This window comes from Pholcus phalangioides, unplaced genomic scaffold (genome assembly GCF_987345545.1).
Source record: "Pholcus phalangioides strain wild (caught in Gottingen) unplaced genomic scaffold, Ppha-v1.0 ptg000008l_1, whole genome shotgun sequence".
Lineage (NCBI taxonomy): Eukaryota > Metazoa > Arthropoda > Arachnida > Araneae > Pholcidae > Pholcus > Pholcus phalangioides.
The window spans coordinates 26,357,387-26,371,402 of NW_028301601.1; the positions used below are offsets into that span (position 1 = coordinate 26,357,387).

Sequence of the window (14,016 nt, forward strand, 5' to 3'; positions counted from 1 at the left end):
TATACTTCAAATTGTGAGTGAAGTGTAATGATTGAATATTTGTAACGTTGTAGGCCTGTTGCTCTCTGTGGCGAGACTTTTTAACGGGGAGATCGGCTCGCACTTGCGCCTTGAAGTTGGGAACTACAGAAAACCAACTTCAGCCGACCACCACTGTGGGGTTCGAACCCGGATCCTCGCATCGCGAGTCCGTCACTATAACCACTCGACCACCACAGCGGCTTGCTGAGTGGGACGGTGTTAGCATGCGAACGTGAATATTAAGGGAACAGATGTTCTGTCATGAGGTTTGCTTTTCTCCAGTACCCATTTTGTAACATTTAAAGATACACTTCTGGAAAAGCGTGTCGTCGAATTTCATCAAATTCATTTCGTGTTTCTATGGATTTTTGTGTGCAATTCTTCTACATTGCATTCACTGGTACAATGTCGCACGATGAAAATAATCTTTATTTTCCGCTATTTTAGCCATGGACAAAGCTCCAGCTTAGGGGTAGAGACAATTCTTATTATTTCGTATCTTCGCTGTACAAAATAGGGGGTGGGGCCCACCAAATAACTCAGCCTAAGGACCTTACTGAAATATATGGGAAGCCATTAATTTCCCACAAACCAAGTTTTGGAATAAGAAAAAAATAACTTTACAGTTAATAAGCAAAGAAAATCCAGGTCTGTACAGTACCCATGTACACACAAAATTGAAATCACGGACAAAGGAAATTTCTGCCGGGAGTTATGGAATTTTCTTGCTCTACTAATGAATTCCGTTGATATTTTCCACAAAATGTATTCGTTCAGTGCGCAATGTGATCTGTATCGAAAAGTTGTCTCACGAATGCATTTTACATTGCTCAGGATTTGGCGGCTATATTTGGCTATTTTATAATACCACAAAACAATGTCCGAAACGCCAATCAAATCACAACAAAGGGTATTAAAAATGCACATCATCAACAATGTAATCTATCGCTTCAACAGTTGAATGATTATTGTTGACGTCTCAATCTAAGAATATAAATAGGGGCTTTTCAATGCTCATACCTCACATTCGCCTTCAAGGCTTCAACGGAAACAAAAAAAAAATTGGAAAATAAAATTCTCGAATAGGGAGGGAGATCAAATCACTAAGGTATTTAAGTGATTTGGTCAGTGAGGTGGGTCGAGAAGCTCGTGTCATAACCCTGCGTGCGGAAGGGATAAAATCGCACGGAAATTGCCGTCGAGGAGGGGTCGGGGTGGCAACTCAAAAATGAGGAATTCTCGGAAGAGCGGAATTGCCAAGGCCATCCCAGAATGTGTTATATTTTCCCAGTCCTGTCAGGATACCTCGATGATCCGGGAGAGTGACTGAGTGTTTCTGCACTTTTCCGTTCTCTTCCGGATTAAGTTCTCTTCCGGATCGATTTAGTGATAGAGAAATAACACAAAGGTAACAAATGGGTAATTCCGATTTCCCCCGTGAGTTGTTGAGTCCGGTAAAGGACCGCACGAGCTCATTTATTTCTAAACTGTGTAATACCCCCAGACAGTGAATCCAAAATCGTTATTTTACAATCGAGAGTGTAAAATTGAAGCATAAATTGTGGGGAGTTCCTGATTTATAATGGAACCCACATGTGATGGTAGCCTCGATGAAAAAGGACTGGAAACCATTCCCAGTGGAAACCGTTAGTGGTTTCCGTCCTTGGTTTTCCACCTGAAAACTGGGAAACGTGCGATAAAAGCCGTGTGAGTGGCTCCGCATCAGGCGTTTGGCACTCTTCAGTATTAACACGAAGGGTAAAATCAGGAGATTTTTTCGCACCAAGTTCCCTCTCGGTCTACCAAGTGGACTTTCCAGGTCAACCGCTCCATAAATTTATCGGATTTGATTTGAATGCTTCGAATTTGTTGTAATAATTTTGATTTAGGGACACAGTTCGTTTTTGTGGGATTAATAAGGTGTGGGGGGGAAATACAAAAAAAATATATATTCGGCGTTCAAAAAGTATACCCGGATTCCTATTGGAAGGGTAGTAATAAATAAGCTGGCACTACTCAGACGCATGTAGCGCCCATTCTGATGAAGATATTTTGATTAAACTTGGTATATAGGATATATGGTCTATAGGTAAAAGAAAGATTCAATAAGAAGAAATAGTTAAATATTTGGTCATTAGGGGGAAAAGTGGCGCTTTTTTTATCGCAGTTGTCTTTTTCTTATGGTTGAACTTGCGCTCCTAATCCACAAACAGTTCGCCGTTTTACACCGTTTATGTGCTGCACTCTGCCGTTGCTGGATTTGTGACTCGCCTGGAATGTGTTTATTCCCTGTGGTGGTGGTGGTCAATGTGGAACACATACTGCTATAATAAACGATTTGGAGGCATTCTGTTCGTTATTCGCGTATCTTTTGTTTGACTTATGTACGTCAGCGTCACCTATCGGCTGTTTTGAGAGGTTTTTCTTTTCCTGTCTTGAAAAAATTCCCCCGACTTTAACGATGTTAACCCTGCAAACCGTTTTTATTTCCGTTATTTTTCCGGTTTTTATGAATTTTCAAAGTTTCTATGAACTTTTTGCCCATCCTGTATTTTCAGGAAACGGGCTGTTTCCTAATAATATATATTTTTTTGTTTTTTTTTCTTCATTTTTGATTATTTTTCTTTTCAAGCCACCTTGTTGGACAATTCGCCTGTTGTGGGTTTTGAATTTGTATTTGTATAATTGGTTATCTCTGAAAAAATAAATAAATAATGACTCGCGCCCATGATAACTGACTTACGGAATAGCTGGAAGTTGACATTCAAATACGTATGGGCCAAAACGATCCAAGTAATCGACAGCACGCGCATTCCGTGGAAACATGCGAAGGGACCAGACACGTTTTCGGTATTCACAAGCTTCTGGAAATTGGTCGTGAACGAGAACGCCGTCAATACTTTCAGACATACATCTATGGAAAAAGAACGAAATAAAGGTCAGAATCAAAACAAAAAATTAGTTGCAAAAGAGAAACATTATGTTCTGAATAAATACAGATTTCTCTTTTAATCAACGCGCGTCAAATCCAATGGTTGTGGGTCCTAATAGGGGGCCTGACATAAACGACAATATCAAACGGGCCCCCAGCACACAATACCCGATTAAGTAGGACGTTTGATTATGGAACAATTCGATTGCCATTTTAAAACGTCAGCGTGGTTTTTTTTTTTGTGAAAACTGGTGAAAGATTAGTATTAATAAAGCTTCTCAATTAAACCAGACATCAAAATTATATTTAATTACAATGATTACAATACAGTACATGAGATATTTACTTTTCATTAGGAAAGTTAGCGCCCTCTATTGGATTAACAGAGAACACAAATAAATAAAAATAATTTAATGTACGTATTGAAGACAACTTGAGTACCTGGAAGGTCAGTAGGCCAGTGTCTCAATGCACTTTTTAATTTTAAATCTTAACTTAAGAACGTATGTTCCATTAATTTTAAATGTTTCATTCCATAAAAACGTTGTGTGTACAGTGGTTGATGTCAGGGCCGTCTTAAGAGCATCCCGGGCCAAGTGGTTTTTCTGAGGCCCTAACTGGTAAATTCTAGAAATTTTTTACTGGATCTCATTTTTGTGAGGCACCTTTTCTCTTGAGACCCCCGGGCCCATGCGTTAAGACGGCACTGGTTGATGCGTATTAAAAGTTGACGTGTGAAGCGTAATCATAGACGTAAGATAATTATAGCTGGTTATATTATATATATGAGCGTAATATTCGATTATACGGAGAAAATTCATTGAAATTATCACATTGAGCGGGGAATTTTGGTGTCGGAGGATTTTGTACACGTTTAAGCGGGGCATCCGGTTATCCGGAGCCAACTGTACCTGAATCGAGAAAGAATCAGACCTATTTGTACAAGCAAAAATGACTATTGGAATGGATTAAATTTTTTTCTCAGCAACACATACTCACTTTTGAAAACATGTTTGGTATGGTACGAGAAAATGTCCAGCATTGTACCGACGAGCATGAGTAATCCGAGAATACTATAGAACGTCCTGAAACAAATCAATAATCGACGTCAGTGTATTTTGGACATCGATAAGTCGTGTTCGTTTATTAATTATTTCATTATGCTTATTATCTCTTGCGAAAAATGCATTTCCTTACATTATAGCAATCATCCCATTCGTGTAGACTTTGTCTTTTCTGAGTTCACATCGCTTCACGTCTATCGTTAATGCTGATCTTTCCGTAACTGCAAAAAAAAAAAAAACACCATTAAAATACCGTTACACGTGATCGAATCTGAATTGCCCTATTTGATTGGGTACCGTTAACACTGTTATCATACAATAAATTACAAGAAATTCCGTCACAGCGGGCCAACGGCTGTTGAAAAAGACTTTCCCGTGAAAATGTTAATTTCTGCCTAGTGATAATCACTGTAGAGAACGGGTCTTGAACCTTTTTTCGAGTCGCGAGCACTACTTATGCTTATCATCAAACAAAGAGTACCGCCTTACGACAAGGGTGCTCAACTATTAGGGGCGTGCGGGCCACTTTCTTGGTTTGAAAACGTGTCGCGGGCCACTTAAGTGATCTGCTAATGTGTTACGGGCCGCACCGCTAAAGTGATCTGGAATTGTGTGGTGGGCCGCTTGTGGGGATGTATAGGTGTGTTGCGGGTCTATTGCTTCTGCTGAGTGATCTGGAGACATGTCGTGGGTCTCCTGCATGAGTGATTTTGAGATATGCCGCGGGTCACTTAAATGATCTGTAAATATGGCATGGGCTGTTTATGTGATCTGGAACTGGGCTACAGGCCACTTAAGTTATCTTTAAATATGCCGCGGGTCACTTAAGTGATTTTTAAATAAGCCACTCAGTGTTCATTTTCACAAAACTATGGTTTCAGGTCACGGGCCCTTATTTTAAGGGCCACATTAGGCCCACGATCATTAACACGTATGCCTTACGGCAACTTATGCTTTAAATCTGCATAATCGTAATTCTTGAATGCGATTTTTACTAGGTATTTAGTTGATCAAGTGCTCACGAGCAGGAAATCTGGCATGATCATTGAGCGCTCTTGGTGCTTCAAAGAGCGCCACGGTGCTCACGAGAAATTGGTTGAAGATGTCTGCTGTGGAGTATCAAGGATGCATTTTGACGTAGTTTATCACTGTTTCACCTTGCAACCTTAGCGGAAGGCACAGTAAACCTAACCATTTTATATTACATGATTTTTCCATGATCCCCTCGAATTTCCTATACCTACAATGTCTATGAGGCACTTATTTATTGAGCCGGAGAGATTAATATTCTAAAACTCACGTTTTTTCGTTACTTGAGTGATATCAGCTGCTGAGCAACCAGATGGAACGCAAATCCCTATCCTCATAGCGATGAGATAGAACGCCTGAGCAAATCTGGCTGCATCACTAACGACCTGCACAAGAAAAACGAAATCGTCTCGTAAATGATTTTATTACATTTAAAGATTTTAAGTGCAAATGGCGGATTGAGGAACACTTTTTTCAGTGGTAAACTCACCGTATTCCCCTGAGCAAAATCTTTCAGCTCATCGAGGACATCGTTGACTTTGTAGAAGAACTTCTTTGGTGGAAGAGGAGGCCTGATGTCCAATGCGCAGTACTGACCAGTGAAGAGCACTTTACCTGTGCTTTTACCTCGTTTCTCTTCCAAAGCTTTAGTATCGAGACATTGGTCGTAAGCTCCTATGTTCGACAACGAACCTTGCATCATACCATCGATTATCTTTCCACTAGCGTCGATAACTGCAAAGAGGTGATATTATGACTTGCGAAAATATGTCTTTATTTAATGCAGGGCCGTCTCAATAACGTCATGGGCCCCTGGATCAAGTGATTTTTCTGAGGCCCTATCAGACATATTTACATGCTTAATCTCGAAAATTTCAACTAGATCTCATTTCGTGAGGCCCCCGGGCCGGGCTGATGCATTGAGACGGCACTGATTTAATGTACTTCGAAATATGTGGGTCGAAGCACCTATGAATTACACCTGAAAGATGGTTATAGATCCTTAAGATTTATTGATGAGAATGAATTTTCAAATTATGTGGATTATTCGCCGGAACATTAATTAATGTTTGGCACATCAAGCAGTAATTGCTTTAATTTTGCGGCAAGTAGAAAAACATAGTGACCGGTATTATGAAACATAAAATTTACACTGACGTGAAACGTTAATCAGGGGTTTTGAAGAGAGACTTCTGTGGGTCCATGAGCTTGGATGAGAGAACAATTATTTCATTTCATTGGCATGGGCTGGCGTCTAAATTAAGAATAAAGACTTATCGGGCTGTTTTTTAGGTCATGGTCTCCTTTTCCTTTCGAACGTTTACCCTCAGCTGTGTTTGTATCTTCAGTGCTGAGTCTATGGTACTGACGAGTGCAGACGACAACATCTCGTCGGCACTCAGCACAGTATCAGACTCACCTCTGAAGATTCTTGTCCTCAATTAACTCATTGTTTGTACATTGCTATATACAGAATATTATATTGTAAAAGAGTTCGTGGCCTTCATTTTATGGGCATAGAGGGGGGTCCATGAACTTGATCTCAACGACACAAATTTCTTGTGGAACACAAAACATTAAGAATCCTTAGTCAAACCTCTTCCACTGAAAGATAATAATAATAGAAAGAAGTCATCAAGAAATTGTTTAAAAATTAAAAATTTGAACTGATTGAAAATCAGGGGAGTTTAGAAAATTCTAAGTTCATAGAAAAACTCAAATTGCCCCCCCCCCCGACAATCAAATTGCGCCCTTGGGGATTCCTCCGTATTGGCCCCACGTTGGGAATCACCGCTCTACACAAACACACACACACCCATGCTTTACACATACATGTACAAACTTGTCTTTCTTCTTCACAACGCCTCATATTGTAAGTCGTCAGACAGCCTCATTCGGCTGAGAAACAGGGCCGTCATTTCAACTTTTTTCAGGGGGTGGGGGCAAAGACATGTACTCAATGTATGTATATATATATTTGTATATATGAATATCATTTGCTCCCGACCCCCCGAATGACGGGCCTGCTGGGAAACGCGAAATGAATTGAATCCTGTTCTGTTCTATTATCGGATTCATGTCCCCTAAGAAATTATTCACGTATTCATCATTCATTCGTATTATTCATGTCCCCCATGAGAAGTATCATATCCATGGGTCCAAATCGGGCACGTGTAAAGCTATTCCTAAAAAATCAGATCATTTGGGTGTCAGGTGGATTCACCCTATCTTAAGCCCCGTTTACATGGGAAATAGTGGGTTTAAAAGTCTCATCAAGTCATTCAATTTTCATCAATGACTGCTCCAAATTTCTTTCCTTATGAAGGCAAAAAAATTGTCAAGCGGGTGCTAGAACTCCTAATGCTACCGCAATATTGCACATGTAAACAGGGCTTTAATAAATAAAAAACTGTCATGGCAAAGCGTACTACTGCTACTGAATCGGCAGCGTGATGATGAAAGAGGGTTTGGTGGGTTATTGCTACCAATTGGAACCCCAGCATCTCCAGTCATGGTTTTTCAGGTGCGTATCAGATTAAATCTGAAACAATTTTTGTTTTTGATAGTAAATAAATGTCTGAAAATTAAAACGAAATTGCTAGAAATTTCTAAAGAGATCAATAGAAATGCCTGAAAATATTTCGAATGAATAAAAACAAAAGCGTCATGAACTGTTTCGAAACTTTATAGATGGGAAATAAAGTATTCATTTATTGCATCTCTTTCGATCGGTTTTTCCATGAAATTACCGAACACATTGAATGATAAATTCAATTTTATATATAATATTTTTTTTGGCCATAAATCCTATAAATGCAATTTTCCTTGAAGTTCTCATTACCTCATCCATATAATTGTCATGTAACAGTATCAGTCATGTTGCAATATCTGATTTAAAAAAAAAAAACTTATAACTTATCGACAAGACTTTTGAATGACCTTGAACAGAACCAGCTATTTAGGATCATAAAGAAATGTATATATATATGTAAAAAAGTGAGATTGAAGTGAAAAACTAGACAAAAAAAAACAAAACAAAACGAATTTCTTGAACCTTTAACGAAGGACGCCTGGAGCTAATCAGGACCAGTTTTACTAGGCTGCTTCAGGTTATCAAGAGAAGGTCACTTATATTCATCCTCAAACATGTGACTGATATTTTAATTATGATAATCACGAAAAAGGAAAGGAAGAGGAAAGAGATTAAGCTAAAATAAGCGGGGATTCAGAAATGGCATGATCATTTGTTGTGAAGATCGGCAATAATAATCGAATCGAGCTGTGTTTACAACTTTACAATACGATAGGCTCAGTGCATCGCCTCGGGTTTGTGTCTACCTCGATAGCAAAAGGGCTAGTTCAGATATGCGATGATGATGATGATGATTATTATTGGAATATTGCCATAAAATATTGAAATGTATACAAAAAAGAGGAAATGCTAATAATAATTAGACGGGGTCGATTTGTGTTCAGTTTGCCTTGTGGCTGAAGGACGTTGCTATACTCCACTCGGTCTGCTGTAAGATTAATCAAAATTCGGATGGGGAAAATTAATTAATCCATACCCACGATGAAATCCATGCAAGGATTGAATTTCCTTCGTCTTGTTATTAAAAACACTTTTAAAATTAGGCCCCAATGAATAGTTCAAGATCTATCCTCATATATAAGAGTAATTTCATTTTGAAACATTTTTCCCTCCACATAAAGATTTAATACCATTGCATGGAACAGAAATAGGAGGCAACTTGATGAATGTAATTAGATTCGTCATTAAGCGAGGGAATAGGTTGCAGCCTGTTATGTGTAGTGCGGACTTTTTGAACTGGATGGAAGTGGGAATTTCTCGAGGTAATGTTCCAGGTATCATACTTATTTTGTTTTGGCTTGGAAGCAACTTTTGTAGATGCCGTGAAAGTGTTCGCCATTAGTCAGACACTCAGGGATAAGACGTCAATTTTGGCTAATTTCAACTTGATCGCAGCATGGGCAAATAACGAAGTATATTGCCTAGCTTGATGAGTTTGTATAAGAACACAGACCCTTTTACGAAGGTACGACGTAGAGATCGACAAATCAGATAAAATTTGCATGAATGAGTTCAAACTAAACATGCCCGATTTGATATTTTATATGCTAATGTCGAGTCGAGCATTTGGTTAAAAAAAAAAAAAACACTAACTGTCAAAATTATTACATGCCACGAACATGCTTGTCGAACACTAGATTTGTCCGGCTCGAAAATACAATGGTATCACCGCCTGTTCTGCGGAAGGGTGGGGTTCAATACCCCAAACCGGGGAGATGTAGTTAGGGCGCGAGTGGCAAAAGATGCTCTTCTACCATGATGAAGGCTAATGCCAGGTCTACAGCTTCAATCCCAAGGATTAGTAAAGAAAATTTCTTTTCCTATCGACCCTGAGGCGACCCAGATGGCGGTTTTCAATACGCCTTCACCGAAAGTCCCTTACGTCCACGATGAAGACAGAAGAAAAATGTGCCATTTTCTATAGAGAAAGACTTCCGACTTAACTCAAGCGGTAGTAAATTGTCGTATATTCAGGATATGATCGAAGGTTATGAACGGTAGTAAGACACATATATATGGCTTCTGGTAAAATAAATGAGTCTACAATGGGTGCGTAATTTTTTGATACTTTTTTCTGGTTGAAAGTATGCTTGTATAACCAACGGTTGAGAAGAAAAAAAGTCTGAGGAAGAACCTTCTGGACATGCGGTATAGTATGGTATAGACATGATATCACGCTATTCTTTAGAGCACCGGTTGAGAAGCACCGGTTGAGAAGCACCGGTGCTTCCGCTTGAGGAAAATAAAAAGAACAGTAAAATTTTAAATAATAATAATAATAATAATTTTTAAATAGTAAAAATAAATCCGTAACTTTGATGAATAATTAAAAAATTGGCCGATGGGACTCTGTCATAGAATGTTTTTACTTAAAAGGGTTCCGCGAGTCAAAAAAGGTTGAGAACCGCTGCTTTAGACCATTTATTGGAACTCGTGGCAGAAAACGAAGGCGGTCAATACAATAAACTCAAGGATTCGTATGAAGCTTTATATGAAGTTTGAAGATTATTTACTTGATAATCAGCTATATCAATAGTGTGATAATTGCAAAAAAAAGCGTTACTCACAGCTAAATGCCCAGGGTCGTATCTTCTTGAACCCGATGAGCAGTTTCATCACTTGACTCATGCAGGTACTCGAAACATTCAGGCTCGTTCCACTGCCTTGGCTCCTCAGTGATGTCGAAATGATAGTTTTCACCGCACGCCCTGCCAAATTCTTCAGCGTTGTTTCCATACCTTCCCATTTTTCCAATATAGTCTTGTTATGTCTGTCCAACACTTCAGCGGTATCATTATTCGCCACAGTAGAGAAGTTCTGAGCTATCACCACCGATGCTAATAGTAATATTAGCAGAGGGCTGACTCTCAGCATTGATTGCTTGACCATTTGTAAAGTACAGTCTAAGAACAGCACATGCGCAGGATCAATGCGATGCGATAAGTCTCAATCGACCCTAGATTGGGAAACAAACGTTAAAATTATATGACATTCTTTGTCAAACTTTAGAAACATGATGCTACACCTTTTTTCCATATGAGGAGGATACACACATTTTTAATATGGGTAAATAAATTGGGGTAGGTTGTATCATTGACATGACCACAAGAAAACTTTTTATGAAGAAGGGGGCGATGGAACAAAAAAAGGTTGGGAAACTATGCTCTAGGACATAGTTCCAAACATTTTTTGTCCCACCGCCTCCCTTCTTCATAAATTTCTTTTCCATTTCCCCCAACGCAATCTAACCCATAGAATCCTATGTTATACTCATAGCTTCTACCGCCCCCCCTGGAACTTTCCTGGGACGTTAACGCCCACGTTGAGAATCACTGTTCTAGAATATAATTTTCCAAACTTTTTGTTCCATCGCCCCTTTCTTCAGGAATGTTTTCTCTCACCGGCGCCCTACTCAAGTGAACCTATAGGATCCTATGTTAAATCAGTAGCTTTTATCGCCCACCAGGGGGCGATATTGCCCACTTTGGAAAACAGTGTTCTAGAATCAACGGTTCGCCAGTAAAATCTGGCAAGGAGGAATTCTGGAATCGACCCTGTAAAGTCGGTAAAGTTCTATAATTATAGGCGGAAAACTAGGATAATAATGATAAAGTTTTACGAATGTAAGTCAGGGACACGTCGCAATAGTAGAAATACGTTTTTCAAAAGGTTGGTAACACTAGTTACAACAACGAATACGTTATAAAACGTAACAATGAGGTGGAATGTGACCAGATACATATCTGCGAACCCCGTGTTAAAGATAACATTAAAACGATGCGCATGATTTTGATTATAGTCGTTCGCATACGAATATATGATTAGTAGTTTGATCCTAAATCATTTTTTGGGGAAGAATGAACACAAAATTGTACATAAAAATAAAGTTCCAGATAACACGTATAAATTATACAGGGTGTCCTATAAGTGTTAGCACGGCCTTTATGTCATTAACCGTCAGTCGTAGAGGTATGATTCCAATTTAAGAAATGCTAAAAAATCTTTCAAAATCTACCGTGTACCGGTTTTGAGAGTGAAAATACTGCGTGTAGCAAAATAATAAATCTAAATTTTCATACGGTCCCTTCCCCCTTGTGCTCTAACTTCCAATTAAAAAGTTGTTTCCCTGTTCCTGCTGATGCTAAAAAATAAATAAATAATCCAATGTTTCTAACGTCAAGTGCAATATCCACAGAGATATTCGAAAAACGGGGGAAATTTGGGAAAGAACTGCTCTAAAGGCGAAAAAACCGTTTTGCCCGCATTGAACGCTGTACTTTCCCAAATTCCCTTCGTTTTTCGAATGCGAATATCTGTGGATATTGCAGTTACGTTAGAAACATGGGATTTTGTTTTTTGGCATCAGGAGAAACAGGACAACAACTTTCTAATTGGAAATTAGATGACCGTATAGAAATTTATATCTTTTATTCTGTTACACACTGTATTTTCACTCCCAAAACTGGCACAGGGTAAATTTTGAACGCCTGTTGAGTATTTTTTAAACTAGAATCATACTGCTACGACCCATGGTTGATGAGATAAAGGCCATTCTACCACTAACAGGACACCCCGTATATTTAAAAGAACAAAGTAAATAAAAAATGAAAATACAGTGTCCCATAAATTCATAAACAGTTTAAAAATTCATAAAAATTAGAGGAATCTTTACATCTGTATGCGGTTCGCGAAAAAGTTATTCCCATAGAAAAGCATGTTTTTATTGTCGGGAAAAATGAAAATTAGTTCGAATTTTTTTGTCGATAGAAGACAACGGGAAACAGTCCGGCAGGAGTGATTGGACCTGAACCTTTCTTCAATCTCTTCTGTGTCTGAAGCGTTCGTAAAGCTTACGCCTGAAAAACCAGACACACTGCGACGTTACTATTCCTATGGAACCTCTAACGTATAGAGGAGTGTGCTACGCAAAGCTTACGCCGGCGATTTGTGGCTGAGGTGAAACAACTTCACCAGATAGTGCTTCATCATCCAATGGTGAACACATGACGATGAAAAACTTATTCATGTGCGAGTGACAGGAAAATTCAGAAATGAGCTGTTAATCCTACACTTTGGCATTTTATAGGACCCCCATAACTTCGCATTTTCCACACACGCATTTCTCCACACTTTGCATTGTATAGAATTTGCATATTTCCAGTGATGTGTTTCAGTGCAGCTCCACTCTATCAACAAAAGTTTGAACTAATTTTATTTTATATCCCCCCAAAAAAAAATCCCTCTTCGTGAGAGTGAACTTTTTGGATAACGTCATTCAAATACACGAATTCTTTAATTTTTTATGAATTTTTAAACTGCTTACGAATTCATGGGGTACCGTGTATAATTGAAAGTAAATAAAAGTTAAAAATCATTTCTATTTTCCAATTGTAATTATACATGGATAAATGCTTATCCAAACAAATCAATATTTCATGATCGGCTCAATCAAAATTAAATCTGAAATTTATATTTCAATATTAATTTAAAAAAAATTGCAATTATATATAATAAAGAAAAACTTACTTGAGCATATAGAAGTGTAAAAACGCGTATCTATACTCCCAATATTTTTGAGCCTAGATTGACGCAGAAGTGGTGACGTTAGACACTTTCTCGACTTGACGCCAATGTGAATGAGACACTTTCTACGATTCCGTAAAATCAAAAACAATATTCTGATGACAGGAAAACAAATCTAAGGTATTGAAGAGTTGTTTATGTTTAGTTCTCTTTTACATTAACTATAAGGACGTTTGAAGTGGTTTAGCCGGTATTGAATATTTAGCCTACCTTAAGGGCACCAGAGCCCAGAAAAACATCCCTTATCAATGAAAGGTTTGGTGAGGAATAAGTTATTTTTTTTCTTCGCTTTCCATCTTTTCTCATATATTTCTCTTTTCTCCTCATTTAATATAATATACATTTTTTTTTCTCTTCTTCTTGTTCTTTAATCGGACCTTGAATCGAGAAGAAAATGTTAGAAGACATCAGTAAGAAAAGAAGAGGAGAAAAAGTGAAATATTATTGAGAGAGACCTAAAAACTTATACTAATACCCTTTTCTTGTTTCTTATTTTTCCATTTCGCTTCGGGCTCCGTGATCAATTACCCGGACATGATGGCGTTACGGGGGGGAAAAAATAAAATAATGAATACAGGTTCGGATAGCACGTGACCACGCGAATAGCATCGGCTACTTTCTCAAACTACTATCATCATTATCATCATGAACATGGTATTTTCGGGGGAAGAAGACATAGGAATGTTGTCATTATGTACGGCTTGTAGTTGTTCAAATACTAAATTCATGACTATATACATATTTTTTTTTCCATTGATTTTAAGGGGCAGTGATGACGTGAAAATTTGCAAATT

The 14,016-nt window shown here is 38.3% G+C and overlaps 1 protein-coding gene across 1 annotated transcript in view; it reads right to left on the minus strand.

Moving 5' to 3' along the window:
- LOC149084107 (nose resistant to fluoxetine protein 6-like) overlaps window positions 1-13,493 on the minus strand; it is a 32,576-nt gene extending 19,083 nt beyond the window's left edge. The window contains exons 1-7 of the mRNA XM_089234456.1: window positions 13,166-13,493; window positions 10,207-10,595; window positions 5,537-5,781; window positions 5,318-5,432; window positions 4,151-4,238; window positions 3,953-4,038; window positions 2,765-2,935 (exon numbers count right to left, since the gene is read on the minus strand). Coding sequence (XP_089090582.1) covers window positions 2,765-2,935; window positions 3,953-4,038; window positions 4,151-4,238; window positions 5,318-5,432; window positions 5,537-5,781; window positions 10,207-10,528 — 1,027 coding nt within the window. The 5' untranslated portion in view covers window positions 10,529-10,595; window positions 13,166-13,493. The remainder of the gene's footprint in view (window positions 1-2,764; window positions 2,936-3,952; window positions 4,039-4,150; window positions 4,239-5,317; window positions 5,433-5,536; window positions 5,782-10,206; window positions 10,596-13,165) is intronic.
- Between the last annotated feature and the right edge of the window lie 523 nt (window positions 13,494-14,016).